This window comes from Buteo buteo, chromosome 10, assembly GCF_964188355.1.
Source record: "Buteo buteo chromosome 10, bButBut1.hap1.1, whole genome shotgun sequence".
NCBI lineage: Eukaryota > Metazoa > Chordata > Aves > Accipitriformes > Accipitridae > Buteo > Buteo buteo.
In genome coordinates, this window is record NC_134180.1 from 37457647 (window position 1) to 37474067 (window position 16421).

The following is a 16421-nucleotide window of genomic DNA, read 5'->3' on the forward strand; positions in this document are numbered from 1 at the left end:
ATGAGGAAATTGTTGATCAAAGTCTCCGATAGATGCACAGAAGCTTGGATCGCTTCCTTGGGTTTCTAAATCACTTAATAGGTATGTTTCTAGTCAGGTAACTGGGAATTACTGTTATTTTTAATCTAATTCCTACTTCAAGAAATGTGGTAGAGGCAGGACAGGGGGCTTGGCCTATATAACAACTGGCACAGAAAAAAGCCAGCCAGATGGCATGAGTCTAAAAGAGTTCTCTTGCCCAAAACATAGCACCTATGTCTTTGGCAGATTCTAACAGCAGCAGAGAATCTCTCTCTCTCCCCTTTACCATTATCATACACCTGACGTTTCCACTATCTGCAGTTCTGTTCCCTGCCCTTGTAGCTTTGTAACAACTTAACAAATTGTTGTTAGGAGAAAAACATTTATTCTACTAACAAGATTCTAAAAGACAAAATTTTAATTAAACTTTTTTTCCTTCAGGTACCTCAATTTTGTAACACTGCTGAAATAATGTTCACTAATTCCTGTAGCTCTTTTGGGGTTGCTAATTTAAAAAGTAATACAACTTAATACTTGAGTAAGCAATGTAATATAAAGATCTATTTTGATCAGATAAGCAGATTAAATATATTACAAAAAGTAAAATTCCTAAAATTTTAGATGTACAAATTGTGCATATACAATTATTTGATTAAATGAACTATGTGTGCTACTTCTAGCAGGAAGAAATATTTCCAAGCACCTCACTCAACCTAATGTCATAATTAGACTCTCCATGCACATTGAATAAGGTCTGCCCAAACAATATAATAGATCTACATTTGGTCAACGCTTTGTTCACAATTTATTATAAACTACATTACTTAAATGTGATCCTCATCACCAGAGGACTCAAACTTTGCTGATAATGCAAACAATCTGGGGTTTTGGCTAATGTGAAAACCTATAAAAAGGAAATATAATAATCCAGAAGGAGAATCTATGACAAAATTACATCTACCCTTCAAGTCTCCTGGCTGGTTCTAGATTTACCATTACTTCCATCACTGCATTATGTGAGCCAGATTTCCTTCTCTCATATACAATTGCACAACTGCCACCCAAGTCCATAGTTTCAGTGTATTCCACGAAGAGAAGATGGTCTTATGTCAGTATCTACTGCTTGTAAAGAAATCTCTTCTATCTCCAGCCAGCATGTTATTCAACAGCTGCAACAGAGCTGCACAATGCTGATGAGAGGGAAGTAATGTGTTCCACTGAAAACCGGATGAGGAAATGCCTAAAACTGCAAGCTGACTGAAAGAGTAAAAGGAATTGAGTCAGCGTTATGGGGAAAGGAAGGAATAGGGAGGGGTGGAACAAGCACTATATTCTTCCAAAAAAAAAAGTATGTTCAAAGCAGATAACCTATGAAAAAGCTAAGTGCTACTAGTATACCATAAATAATATAAAATGTACCTAATGCACCATTGAAGTTTATGGATCAAATCCTCTTTCCTAGCCAAGATATACTTGCCTTACAAAGGCTCTCAGAGAGTTGGTTATAGCTTTCTGATTCACTACCCAGTTCATCTCTAACACTGTGATGGGACTGGAGATGATTCATTAACAAATTGCAATTACTCTACCCTACAATCCCTTTAAGACACTGTTTAAATGGGCTGTGAAACCAGTTACTATATTAGCTCTTAGTCCATTAAGAACTTTTCAGTCTAAAAGAGAAATTTCCTAGCTAGAAACCTTGCGTGGTTTTCTTATTTTGCACTGCCTGAGCACTGTACAAGGGACACAGGACAGTGAATACGGCCTAAGGCTTTCCACTTATAACCTGCCTCAGGTTTCTCCAGCTATATGAATGCTTCAATTTCTCCAAAATAAACAGAGTTTCTTTAGATGTATGATTGCACATCCGTGTTTACAGGTCACTAAACTGCAAATCCAATTCAAATTTCTTGTGTTTGGGGGAACTGTATCCCTGGATGCAATGTGCCCTCTGAGCATGGATAATTTGAAACAGATGGCTCAACAGATGAGCTGCCAAACACACAAGGCCAATTCAAATGCCATCCAAAAGTAAAAGTGAAGTGGGATAGAAGTTTTCCTTGTCCCACTTTACATAAACAGGGCCTATCTGCTTGGAAGATGCTCTTTTCTCATTTTGTGCCTTTCTACTTATTCTTTTCAAATATGTCATGCTCTAGAAAACAAATTCAGTTTTACCAGCTACGAAGATTTTATCATATATTTTCCAATTTTTCATTTGTTTTTTCAATAAAGCTCCAGCCTCCGGAGTTAAAAGCTTGCATGGTTTATTTGAGCTTTAATTAAAAAAAGCCAATAAGAAAGCAGCAAAATATAGGACCTTTCTAGCCTTCAGGTTGCCAAGAAAAGCTTGAAAATGTAAGCCCTGAGGGTTCAGAGACCAAAATTCCTTTTTAACTTATGCTTTGGTTGGCAGGGCTTAAGTACAAATAAATAATTTAGAATGCCTGGAATATCAAGTCTACTGATTTCCCATTTAAACAACCTGATATAGGAACAACCACCAGAAAGTTCTCCCCAGCTTGTAATACTTCCTAGCCTTTCCACAGGACCCCCTGCCAAGCACTTGGTCCATGGCTTGCTTAAGTGGAGCCATTGTTCCTGCTGGCATTATTATGCCTTAAGCAATGCCTTCACTGTAAAGTAAACCTGATTTAAAGCTACCATATGTCTTGATTTTCCCAGATATGCCAGTTTTTTCCATCTGGATTTTTCTCCTGAGCACACACACACATCTATGTACATATATGTCCATCTTTCAATCTGTCCATCTCCCCAAACTCTGTATCTAGCTGTCTGAATTTCTTAACATCAGGAATCCTGACACAGTACATTCAAAAAACCCAGAGAATAACAGATTGCATACTGCAGAGTTTCTCTGTGCATGAAAAAATCAAACATTTCCAAGAAGTAATTACAGTGTCTGAGCATTCATGGTACAGAATATGCCCATGTTGCTACTGGGAACAGAAATGACAGACATCACCTGAGTCAGTCAAGCGCCGCTAAGATCAGTTACACTGCAGAGTATTACCTATGCTTCACACAGTCACTGCATCAGCTGACATTGCACTGATTATCCCCAGAAATCTTTAAAGTACTACAACGCTACAATTAAGGATTTGTGGGTATGTGGGATTCAACCTGAAAACCACAAAGAAATTGCAAGTTGAGTTAACTTCACAGCCAAGACAAATACTCAGGGTATAAGATTTGTCCACTACCTACAAGCAAAAAACCATTGTCCTCTTCATGTCTTGGAAATTCAGTGCAATGAGTAAATTTAATGCAGTGACTCTGTAGCGATTAAATGTATGAGATATCACCCCTGATATTTAAGTGATTAAATTCCCGTTCAGCAGCGTAAAGTCAAGTAGACATAACATTTCACAGACAGAATGGGTTAATGTTATCAATATGTAAATGATAGTTGGATTAGGGAAAACTGTGGGTAGGGTTTTGTTTTGTCTAGAATTGTCAGATATGTAAACCAAAATCTGACAGACTGATAAGACAACAGTTCAATTGCTAATGATTTTGCTGTATTCAGAAAAGCTGCATCTTTTCTCTAATTAGCATAATAGAAACAGCATAATTAGAACTAGTCAGCATAAACCTGAGAGTGTAATACTAATGAAAAGCTCAGATCCTCCTCTTTTCTTATGCAATATGAACAGCAGAGCTTAACTTCAGGTATTTACATGCTTTAATCTTTAAGTCAATGGGATAAGTTTTCTCTTCATTATGTTCATGTAACCACATCAACACCAATGGAACATACAACTATGAACAACTTTTGGCCTCTTCGGCCTGTACTGGAAATACCCGACTAAACTCATGCTTTTGTTTGTTGATATCTTATTTCCAGAGACTTCAGGCTGCTAATCTACAAACTATATTGCAAACTGGACCAGTAAATTCAAACAAACTATTTATTGTGTATACCTCAAGTAAATACACAACTGTAAGAAACTATGACATCCTAAAAACTACCAACTTGCGCTTATGCTATGGAAAAACAAAGTCTCGCTGTATACTGCAGACTATTTTTATAGTTAGCCTTGCTTGTTCATATATTCCTCACAAGTTTATTTTCAAAAATTAATCCTCTTGCACAATGGAAAGCAAATGATATAACTCTCCATTTTGACAATTGTCTACAGAATTCAGTTAAGTCCAGTAGCATTTACTGGTTTTAATACTAATGTTATTGTAGCATTTGCTTAGAAGTTATGTTGCAGTTACTGTTCGAATTAAATAGTTTATCAGGGCACTGGGAAATCCAAATAGAACAGACTGAACTTTTGAAACTTGGAAGCAAACAGATTCAACAAGGCCTGGATTTTCTTCAAGTTCTTGGCTTACAAACTGAGTAACAGAGCCACCCTGTGCGTGCTGCTGCCTATGAGCTGAGTAGGATTCCCTTTGTTTCAGTCCATGACATCTGGGCGTATTTCAGCAGTTCCGAGCAACTTCAGCTTCAGTGAAAATCAGTGAAACTGCTAATGTTAGAAAATGGGCAAAATAAGGTTCAACTACTAAAATGTAAAATTAAGCTGCAGCATCATTAAGAATAGCCCACAGAAATTCCACTCTATTACTGGAAAAAAATCCAAAAAACCAACCCAAGTCCCTCCTTTAAAGGATACCTATAGAGTCCCTTAGCTAACTCTGTGAAAATAAGAACATAATGTAAGAATAGAGGTAGAGGCTCAGAATAAAGGTTCAAATAGCCCAGTGTCCTGTCTCTAGCACTGGCAATAGCTAGTTGCTATGAAGGTGGTAGGAGTAGATAAGCATGTACTGAGACTGCCCTGGTGTACTTCCCAAACCTCTAATAATTTACAGCTCAGAAGTCACCTAAGCTGGACTGAGTAGTTGTTTTAGTCTAGACAGCTGACGAATGTGTCGTATAATATGTCCCAGACTTTTGTCTTCATGCTGCCAAGGTTGGAAACCTAGCCAGGGTGTGCTAGGGCTTTCCCCTGATCTTTGAAACAGGGTTTTCTTCCTGCTGATACGAAGCTGATGAAGCTGCAGGAGATGCTGCTGTGAACCAAAATCTCACTTTGTCTGGAAATCAGATGTGGCTGCATTCTGCACATGAGTCTGCTAGTTCACACATAGCTGGAATAGTCTCCTGACAACTCCTGAGAGCTGTCAAAAGTAGCAAAACACCCATCTGCTCTCTAAATTGAGGTCCAAGTGCAGATCATGATTTTTGGGGAGCAATTTGAGTTTATTCTGCCAATTCTGGTGGCTACTTTTCTTCTGCTAAATCATTTCTCTGCTTCTTTCTCCATTTCTCATGGAAAAGAGAGAGTTGAGTAGGCTGAAAAAATAATTTCTGCATTTTCGCTTCCATCAGAACAAGGAGGAAGCAAATCCTTTAAGTAGGCACCAAAAAGGATTATTTTACTTCTCAGATAAGAAGAAAAAGACCTCCAATTTTTGGTAGGATAAACCTTGCTACCTTTGTCTCCCATCGTTATACAAGAAACAGCAACGCTAAAGAAAGATCTTTTTGGCATCCCAAATTAAGGACAATATTAGATGAGGGATTATACTGTATACAGGGCTCCTCCTATTTATAAATCACTGGGAGTGATTCTAGATCTAAAGTAAAATGATTTGGCCTTAAAAGCCAGAATGAGATACAGAAGGAGCTGGAAACTGATTCTAAATTCACACAACTGAAACTTAGTTTTAACAGATACCCCTTTAATACTTCTAGCTAATGAAATAAAATGACTAATAGAAGCATTCATGGGGTAGTGCTCATTCTATATACTTGTATTTTATGATTGATTGCTCAGCTCTAGGTCTCCTTGACTTTACTTTTATTCTCTCTTTCATCTCTTTAGATTTCCCACCTAGTAGCCTGAAAATTACCAGTGTGCTGATTTTGGCTGCTATAGTGTTAATTTTCTTCATGGTAGCTAGGATGGATCTATGTTTTGGATTTGTGCTGGAAACAGTGTTGATAATACAGAGATGTTTTCATTATTGCTAAGCAGTGCTTACACAGAGTCGAGGCCTTTGCTGCTCCTCATATCACCCCACCAGCGAGGAGGCTGGGGGTGCACAAGAAGTTGGGAGGGGACACAGCCGGGACAGCTGACCCCCACTGACCAAAGGGGTATCCATACCATATGACATCATGCTCAGCATGTAAAAGTGGGGGAAGAAGAAGGAAGAGAGGGACATTTGGAGTGATGGCATTTGTCTTCCCAAGTAATTGTTAGACGTGCTGGAGCCCTGCTTTCCTGGAGATGGCTGAACAACTGCCTGCCAATGGGAAGTGGTGAATTAATTCCTTCTTTTGCTTGGCTTGTGTATGTGGCTTTTGCTTTACCTATTAAACTGTCTTTATCTCAACCAATGAGTTTTCTCACTTCTACCCTTCCGATTCTCTCCCCCATCCTGACGCAGGGGGAGTGAGCGAGCAGCCATGTGGGGCTTAGTTGCCAGCTGGGGTTAAACCATGACACATAGTCAGACATGCTTAAGTCTAATACATTACTTCTGCTACTTACTTGGACAAAAAAAAAAAAAAAAAAAAAAAGAGAGAGAGAGAAGGAAAAAGATATTTTTCCTCCAGATTTTAATAAGACTTCGTACCAGACAGCATGGATATTGTTCACAACAGTCTAATAATATGCATATATTTTGGAACCTACTTGTGTATGTGTATACACTAGCTTTAAATACGAGCTTTGATATTGCTGTATCTATTAACAACAAATAAATATAGTGTATAAAGAAAAAATAAACACTCCTTACTGAAAATAAACATGGCATGTAATTCTTATGATTAAGGACAATACTCTTTAAAACATTAAATCAGTTCTTGCCTTTTCCCTTGCTAAATTTGCTAGACATCAAACTCTACTGTAAATAGTCTAAATTTTTTTAAAAGACAATGTATCTATTGCATTCTTGCAAAACAAATTGACTACAAAGAGCAAGTAACCTTATTTGAAACATATTAATAGGCCAAACACTATGAAAAGAGGTGATGGTGGGAAAGCTTTGGGAAAAGAGATTATGCTTATTTGCCTTTTTGTACCAGTGGGCTGCATACCATGGCTGCAGTGAAGTAAACATTCCAGTTGAGCAGCATTCCTCTGTATCTTTTCAAAGTCTCTGTGGAGACTAAAGTAGAAATCACTTATTTGCGGTTGAGAAAATAGCATGGACTTCTGCATTAAATTTTAAATAAATTCTGCCCACAGGATGATAAGATGCTTAAATCAAATGATGAGACATTACCCATCTAAGCAATGCATTAGGAGTATAAAATGTGATTCAGCATGCTGTGAACTCTAAACTCTTGTACACAGCAAAGACATCAGGCCTGTTGTTCTCAAGACTAAATTATGATTTGTTGTAAGTTTTATAATAAAATAATACTAAGATTACAGGGAATCATTCACCCTGCAAAATTCATTCCAGCATTTTTCTAGTTGCTAGATTGATTTCCAGATTACCAGAGCTCAGTCTGCATGCAGATGGAAAATAGCTCATATACCTGTTTCTTCAGTATAAAGGCTAGGCAAATCTTTTCATTCTTTTGGACTAAATTTATAGTATATTTAAGTTACAGATTTTGTTAGAAGGTGCTTTCCCTATTAAATTTATATTGCTGTTAATGCCTTCACGTCTAAATGATCTCAAGTGTGACACGGGCATGTGGGAGGAATTTTCTGCCCTCTGTGTAAAGGCAGCACAGAAGGTACCCACATTTCTAAATGGCAAAGCCCCTCAGCAAGTTCAGAAACTTACTTCTTGAAGAATGTCGAGTCCTAAAATGTCAGTTTACATCTATAGCAACTCCCAGATAAGGTTATGTCAAACTGTCCTGCAAAACTGTAACCTGACTTTACTCTTTTATGAGACCATAACAAAACTGAAGTTATGTTATTGTTATAAAGCTACTCAAATTTATAATGCCCTTAAAATGTGTTTCTCTGTAGACTTTGTAACAGGATTTGGTCAGTGAGTCACTTGAATTGCTTAACTGAATACCATCACACCCTGTTTTTAACACACACTGCAACATCTGACAAACCTTTCCTAGTCCTGTAAAGTATCGGTGCCAGTTAGGTGAGTCAGCTGCGTCTTTGCTGCATCATCCTCCAGACATACAGCACTACTAGAGAGGATTAAATAACTACAGGTAAAATGAATCTTAGTTTCAGAATCATCTCTATTTTAAATGCAAGGGAGGTTCTTCAGCCATTTCTTAAATGGTACCACATTTTGGCTGAACATATTCCATGTGTTTTGGGGAAATGGCTCCAATATCATAAGTCTCCAGTGCAGCTCTAAACATGCCATGAAAGGATGAGAATCTGGACAATAATAAGGCAGATCTTTATAATGTTCAGAAAGAAAAGCCCCTTCTCTTGTGAAACCTAGTCCAAACACTGCCATAAGCTGTAAGTAGAAACAGAAAAGGGACTCTGAGGCCTGAGGACTTTAATTCCATACAGCCTGTTATAATTTGATTTCTTCTGGCGTATGCTAATATGGAGTCATTTAGAAGACTCAGAAAGGCCTGCTTAGCCCTCAACAAGGTTCCTCATCCCTGACCTAGACGAATTTATGACAATTCACTAAGATCAGAGAAAAATTAGATTAAAATGGAAAGGATTGGGAAAATGTATTGCTAATGGCTTTTATTTGCTGGGATCATATACGAATTGGCAAGAAAGGCCCAGGACAGAATTATTTGTTTGCCTCAGAAAGACAGAAAACCAACTACTCTCTTCGTTCCACTGTAGTGCTGATTTTTTTAAATAAACATTTCTATTAAAAACAGTGACAGTATAATAAATCTATTCAGAAAATCTCCTTATGATGGCACTTATGGGCATACCTGATTTAATTATCTTCTTTTAAGAATGACTGCTTGTAGGGTAAAGGTGATTCTCTCCCATCTATCTTCCTCTCAGTAACCCCACAAACCAAACACAATTCTGAGGAAATAAAATAAAAAATGTTCAGGCTCTGACATTTTTCCTATTCTCAGTGTAGTCACCATACACATAGAGGGACTAGAAAGTACCTTTAAAGGACAGTAGGAGGAGACTGAAGATGACACAGAAGGCTTCATCTTCTACTTGATTGTAGCTTGTTAGTACATTTGTTACCCATTAAAAAAAAGTCAAATGGAGGAAATTTTTTCACAAAGGTACAAATAAAAGACATTACTTGCTATCAACGACCAGAAAAAGAATCATCCACCATCAGGCTAAAAGATAATTTCTTAATTATGATGATTACGTTGTCAGTAGTTGACACAGTGACCTGATAGGACAAGAAATACAAAATGAAACTACCAGCCCATTCCTGAAGCGGGAAAAGAAAAGGAAACAAATTGCATTTGTTCTCTTCTCAAATGGCTTCCTTATGTTCTACAGAAGCCCAAGCAGTTGCAGCTGTTGGGAGAAGCTAAAGCTACTTTCACTGCTTCCAGTCACACTCCTAGACACCCTTAAGGAAACCCACAAGCCACACAACTTAATCACTGAGGTTCTTCAACATTGATTCAGCCATGACTTCAGGAATGTTTACAATATAAAAGCATTTTCCTCTTAAAGAATCAGACTTTCAGTATACTCCTGCTTCTCATTCCCTCCACCCTGGTCCTTCACTGGTATTTACTCTAAATCAGCAGTTCCTTCCTCTTGGCTAGAAACCATACAGATTTAAACTGTAATGGCCAAAAAACCCCAGATGTAATTTATTGGACAAGCCTGGGCAAAGGAAAAGAACACAGAAGAAATTTTTAAAAGCGGGGTACAAGTTGGCATGTCCTGGAAAACACAGTAAGGATTGGGCATATCTGAGGTTTCCCCCTACATCCCTGTTGGGACAGTCTGAATACTCCAGAGGCTACTTTATGGGCTAAACATTGGGGCTGGTTGGGAAATCTGTGTGTGGCTGGGATGCTGCAGCATGATAATTTAATTGAGGCCTCTGTGTGGCAAGAGAATGATGCTGGACAAGATTTGCAGCTGATGGAACAGCATATAAAACAGAGCCAGCACAAGGTAACAGCTGCTGCTTTCCGCCCAGTTCTGTCGATGTCTTGTACGTAATTCTCTCAGATGACAGTAAGTACTTTACTTAATGTTAAAGAGGGTGACATACTAGTCTAATTTAAGTTTTGTAAAATATGGAGAACATCACAATAAAACTGTCTATAATTACAGAAAATAACAGCTCTTTGTAACTGTTCCAAATTGGATACAGACGGAACATGTTAAAGTAAACTAAATTCTTCTATTAAGGAAGTAACTTACTAACTTCTATTTTAAGTAATTTATTCAAAATCATTGATGCTGATGATGTAACATACGAAGTATATAAAGGTAGGTTACATCACAGTTGTGGCGGGTTTCAGTTTGTTGATTTGTTTATATGAACTAAAATGTTTGCACTGATCTTTCAAAACAATTTGAATGGGCACCTAGAATCTTTATCAGAAGATAATTAAGCCTAATTCCTTCAACAATGCCCTCATGAACCATGTTCAATATATACTAATCTAATATACACAGAAGACACATCATCCTGGCATGCCAAGAAAGTACATAAACCTATATGATATTGTATCCTGAATGCTGATAACAGACTATAATTTCTTATGTATTTATTTCAATTTGTGTGGGTTTTTCTTGAAAAACAATGATTCTCTGATCTCTGCCAAATTACGTAAAGAGAATATCCACACTACATTTCTAAAAGAAACCTTGAGATGAATTCCCCTTTAACACAACTTTTCCACCTACTCTAGGGCTTTTAAGGTTTAGCTAAATTGAGCTAGCTAAAATACATGCTTTTTCTAGTGGAGACAAGTCTTTGGCACACTTCCCCTCAAAAAAGTCAAAGAGAACAAAGAACTAGTAAGATATTCAGCGTATGCCGAAGTTCAGCACATTCAGCCTCTGGCAAACCAAGGTAAATAGAAAGCTCTTCTGTCAAGAATTTCTCATTGAGAATGCTCTGCCTACAGACAGCCCTTTCACAGTTAAGCCAAGAGTTTTTTTGCACAAGCTCTTTGCATAGTATCAACACTTGTGGTATAATACAGTCGAAGTAGTGATCTGAGATAATAAAGCTCCAGTCCAACTACAGCTTTAAATGGTAGTACTAGTAATGTTCTGGCACCATCTCATGTTTTTTGTTTTGCTTGCCTGGGTATAATCTCTAGGCAGCCACGCTTTGTTTAGTCAGTGAAACTAAAGAAGAAAACAGACTACTAAGGTCATGTGCAGCTTGAAAAAGAACGTTATCAAAATTAACAAGCTGGGTTTCAAGACTGAATTGTGCATTAGCTAGATTAAACTGGTAACACCATGCATAAACACACCACCAGGTGACTCCAAGGAGTATTATAAAGTCAGTGCCATAAATTCCACTTGGTAACAAACTAGTAAGCAATGTGATGTCTGAAATGGGAAGATTAATTAGAAATATGGAAGTATTTCTTATTTTCTAAAATCAAACACAGAAGCTCTGCCTCTGAGTGATTCTTTTTCACAGAAGGGGTAACTGGGGTGATTTTCTATTAAAATTAGCTAACTTAGTATATTGCATTGTTTTAAGACACTAGACCTATCTCAGCCCTACTATAAAGGGGTTTTTATATTAAAATCATAAAAAGAAAAAATTGGGTTTATATTTGGTTAAAAAAAGGAGTAAGTTATTCCATGAATACTGTAAAGATTGGATGACAAACACAAACTTCACAGTAAAAGCACTATTTCTACTGCTATATTGTCGATCCCTGGGAAGGAACATGAGTAACTCTGTGGGTCCTTTGAAGCGCTTATGTTAAAGTACAAGTGAAGTTAGGTACTTATGTCACAGAAGATCAGTGCCAAAGAACATGCCTTGCACTGAACAACAGATTTACAATTGTCTATAGCTCCTGGGGAATTCATTCCACATTCTTGGATCAGACCACAGGAAAGCTGTGTCCCATTTAAATAAGACTTGCCCTTAAAATGTTATCTTGAGTCCTGAATGTTTTTTATACACCCTGGACCCGGGCCACATAGCCCCCTCAGGAAAAGACCCAGGCCCTTGGACTCGACTGGTAAGCCCGACAGGCACTTTGGACAGGCAAACCACAGAACGGCAAAGGGACAGGCACAAGAGCGAAAAAAATTAAAAGGCGCCGTGGTGGCCAAGTATTTTAGGGAACAGGGTAACGCCCTCCCGCCTTCACACAACCGAAGCACCAGGGCGTCGTGCCCTCATCACGCCACCGCGCAGCCCTCCCTCACGCCTCGCCCTCTGCCTCCCCTGCGCCGTGAGGGGAAGCCCCGCCGCTTCAGGGACCAGAATCCCTCAGGCAGCACCCACAAACCCAAGTCCTCCCGACGCCCTGGCTCCTCTCGCCCGCCACTCTCCTCACCACAGGCTACCTCGCCCCCGCCCGCCTTCCCGTTGCCTTCCCCCGCCCCGCCCCGCCTCCAGCCGTTGGGCCGCCTGCCCCTCCCCTCCCCTCCCCCCGACGCGCGTCCCCGCTGCGCGCGCAAACCACGCCCCTTCCCCGCCCGCCCCCCGGGGAAGTGTGGCTCCTGGCCCCGCCCCCTCGCTGCGTGCCCCGCCCCCTTCCCTCCTGGCGGCCGCCGTGTCGCTCCCCTGCTCCCCTCACCGAACGGGCGGTGTGTGTGTGTGGCGGCGGTGCCGGTTCGGTGCCTAAGATGGCGTCTATCATGGAGGGCCCGCTGAGCAAATGGACCAATGTCATGAAGGGCTGGCAGTACCGCTGGTTCGTGCTGGACTATAACGCCGGGCTCCTCTCCTACTACACGGTGAGGGGCAGCGGCGGGCCGGGCGGGTGAGGAGCCGGGAGAGCGGCTGAGGCGCAGGGTGGGGGTGGGGAGGGGATTCGGGGCGGTGTGAGTGCTGGGGTGGCCAATGGGGAAGGAGGAGGCGGCGGGAGCAGCCAATGGGGTGGCCCTGCGGGGAGATTTATCGGTGGGGGCGAGCGGCGTTGTTATTGTTGGCGGCCGGGGCGGGGGCGGCTCCGGGGCGGGGTCGCTGGGCGGGAGCGGCCGTTGCCCCCCTCGCGGGGAGTTCCCTGGCGCCCGCTGGCTCCGGAGCCGGCCTCGCCGGCGGAGCCCGGGAAGCCGTAGGCGGCTCCCGCCGCACCCCGGGGCCTCACCACCCCCCCACCCGCGGCCGGTGTGGCGTACGCCTCTGCCCCGGGGGAGCGGGGCCGGCCCGCTCGCGCCGGGTGGTCCGCAGCCTCGCTCGGTGACGGCCTGGGGCTCCTGCGTCCCGCCGTCTCAGCGCTCCCCTCTCTGCCCAGCGGCAACTCGCTCCCGGCCTGATTCGGCCGCTCTGCCCGGGGCGGCGGGCCCGCGAGGGTGTCGCCTCCCCGGGCCGCCGGCCTGGGAGACGTCTGCGCGGAGCAGCGATCTTCTCTGTCGCTCCTTAGCCGAGGGTCACGGGCACGTTGTCGCCGCACACGCCGAGTTCGCCGCCTCAGCGGCGGGTTGCTTCCCAGTTCGAGACTTTCTTCTTTCCGTTGAGGACTTCCTACTTCCAGCACGAACTTTTTAAGTGCGGTCGATTAAGAAACAGTGATGTTTTCCCTGATGCTTTTTTTGCTTTTTTTTTTTTATTTTATGTGTAACCACTGACAGATCCTGACTTGCTAGCTTGTTCGGCTTCTTATATAAAAATGTGAATTAAGTTGCCAATATTTTAACAGTACAGATTCGTTTTTTCAGGGATATGCCCTTAAAGGAGAAGGCTAACTGGCTGAACCACTTACATGCACAGATAAGTTTTCTTAGCACGGAGCAATTACTATTAGTGTGTCAGTCTGGATAAAACACAAATTTAACTAGCAGTCAATTGTAACAGATTTACAGCAAATAACCTGGAGTATCATGCTGTCTGTGACGGTATATTCGTACAGAAGCATTGCATATAAAACTTTTTTTCCATACATCTGGATTTCCAGCCCTACTAGGAGAGAACTTATCTCTCCAGACCTAGGAGTTTATAAGGCTCTCAGCATAAAACTGTTACAGACTCTCAAACAATTTTGGTTCATGTGGGTTCAAAATCCCTCACCTGGGATATGGATGGAGAAATAAAAGTGCTTTTATAGTTGCTTTTTAATGGCTGTTCAAATGTCAACTCTTTGACCGAGATGAATTAGTGAGTGTAGTCTAAGTAGAGGTCCAAGGTGCAAAGTCATTTAATGCTTAGCTACAGAAATAGAAACATTTGCTGATGACTAGTGCGTACAATAATAATTCTGGTTATTGCACTGACTTTCATTCTATGGTCTCCACCTGTGCAATAAAAATCAGTTCTTAAATTTCATTATTTCCTATGATAGGTGTCCCTACATATGCATGACACTTATTTTGTATAATTTATTATGTTCTCTGTTATTATAATGACTTTCAGTTCACAAATTTAAAAATCCTTTTTTTAACTACCTGTCCTAAAAAATTCAAGTTGGGTTCAGGAAATCAAATCATGTTCTCTGCTTTGTGTGCCTTTACCACTAAGAAATGCCTGCAGTTAACATTTACTTTGGAATGCTTTCCTTATCCATGTGCTATCTTTTCTGCACATATGTCTGTAAAGCACTTGTTTTGCCAATCTGTAGACATCTGAATTCATTCTTATACCTAAGGGTGGGTATTGTGTTGAAAGACTGGCTGCCAGAAGAACTGGTCCTTCAGCACGCATGCTTCTTTGCATGTGCTGGCATGATTACTCATAGGGCTGTAGGGTCAGCTGGAGCATGGGTTTGAAAGATAATTCAGATCAAGTCCCCGTTGACCGCATGCCTCGCAAGTACTAATATTAGCATTGAGAAGGCAGTGGGATACTGTTTCTTTCAGCTCTACCTTTAGTTTTAGAGTAGTAACTCCTCAATGGTAGTTTATAAGGCTGTGGTACATAAGCAACATTAATTTGGAATGTTAGCAGGTTTCGGGGCTTTATTTACGTGGGGAAATGGCCTGCTGTGATTCTGTATATGCAGACTTGTATTTTGAATTACAGGCTTACCTATGTGATCAGGTACGTAGGGTCTTGTACTCCGTTCCCTCTGAGCCAGTTTCAGTCTGAAGCAAATAGTTGCCTTGCTCTGCTTGTGTAAGTGTAACTGAATGATTTTTGAGCCTGAAACTGGCCCTTCCCTGTGAGCATAATGCATGAGTGGGGTAGGCTGGGATTGTTTCAACCTGGCTATATAGACGTGCAATCTGGAAACAGTTTTGCTGATACGAGAGATTACAGTTAACTGATCAACTTTTAACTGCTCATCACCTCTCACAGACTTCTTAGGCCATTTCAATCCAGAAAGTTGCACATGCAGGAAACACTTTCTCCAGTAGATCCAATAGCCAATTAACCTTTGGCGGAGGAGCTGTGGAAAACTGCAGGGTAATAACTTCTGATGCAGCTGAACTTTTCATCAGAGCTAGATCCAGAAATGTATGTTTCTTCATAGGTGTGTCCTTGCACTGTTTTATTTAGTCTTCTTTGGTAGTAACTTAAAATAGACTGCAGAAAAGTACCCTTAATGTGGGATAAACATTCAGAGTTACTGTAGGATAGTATTGCTCTTGTGAGGACAAAAAAAAAAAAAAAAAAAAGCACCTGAATTAGTATGCCGCCTTTTGGTAAAATGAGTAGTTGTTAACCTAAATATGTTTTGGAGACATACATCAGAAGCAAATGAATTCAATTAAATTTACATTTCTGACCTAATTAGAACTTTCAAGGAGCAAGTCAAAAGATTTTACATCAAGTCTAAGTCAGCAAAAAAAAGAGAATTTGATGTTCACACTTATTTCTGTTTTCTTTTGTGTATTCCTTCCTCTCTACTTAGTTGTATTGCAGTGAACACTAGTATTACTACTTGCAAGTGTGAATGCAAATGCTTCTCACATGCATTTCCAAGCTGTTTTACAAAGGTTTTATACAATGCCAAATTGTTTGCTCTTTTCCCACTTCTTCTGTAGTTTGTGGGTTTTTTTCTCTTTCAGAATAGAAATGTACATCCTCAAATTTGCTTATGATTACATTTGTTATTTATGAATTATATATTTCAGAGAGTATGATCTGAACTTGTCATCCATATATTTTCTTTACAAGATTTTGCTCAAATAAATGATTGTCTTATATCAGTAAATGGTTACTTTTTTCTCCTTTTTTTTTTTTAAGAGCAAAATACAAAATAAATATGTGTCATTTTGGATCAGTTTGACCAGTGGTTTGACAAATTATTTCTTTTTTCCCCTCAATATTCTTTGATTTGTGAATCCACCAATGTATTCTCTTGAAGGTGTAGCAAATGTACATCTACTGAAGCATTGTGTTTTTTTCAGTGTGTAGTTGGC

At 40.5% G+C, this 16421-nt stretch overlaps 2 protein-coding genes across 5 annotated transcripts in view; one reads left to right on the forward strand and one right to left on the reverse strand.

The window, feature by feature from the left end:
- Positions 1 to 12775, reverse strand: part of EPS15 (epidermal growth factor receptor pathway substrate 15) — a 74265-nt gene extending 61490 nt beyond the window's left edge. For all 3 annotated transcript variants that reach the window (XM_075037089.1, XM_075037086.1, XM_075037088.1), the window contains exon 1: positions 12698 to 12775. In XM_075037089.1, the coding sequence (XP_074893190.1) occupies positions 12698 to 12760 (63 nt within the window). In that variant the 5' untranslated portion in view covers positions 12761 to 12775. The remainder of the gene's footprint in view (positions 1 to 12697) is intronic.
- Positions 12679 to 16421, forward strand: part of OSBPL9 (oxysterol binding protein like 9) — a 64860-nt gene continuing 61117 nt past the window's right edge. For both annotated transcript variants that reach the window (XM_075037090.1, XM_075037091.1), the window contains exon 1: positions 12679 to 12857. In XM_075037090.1, the coding sequence (XP_074893191.1) occupies positions 12747 to 12857 (111 nt within the window). In that variant the 5' untranslated portion in view covers positions 12679 to 12746. The remainder of the gene's footprint in view (positions 12858 to 16421) is intronic.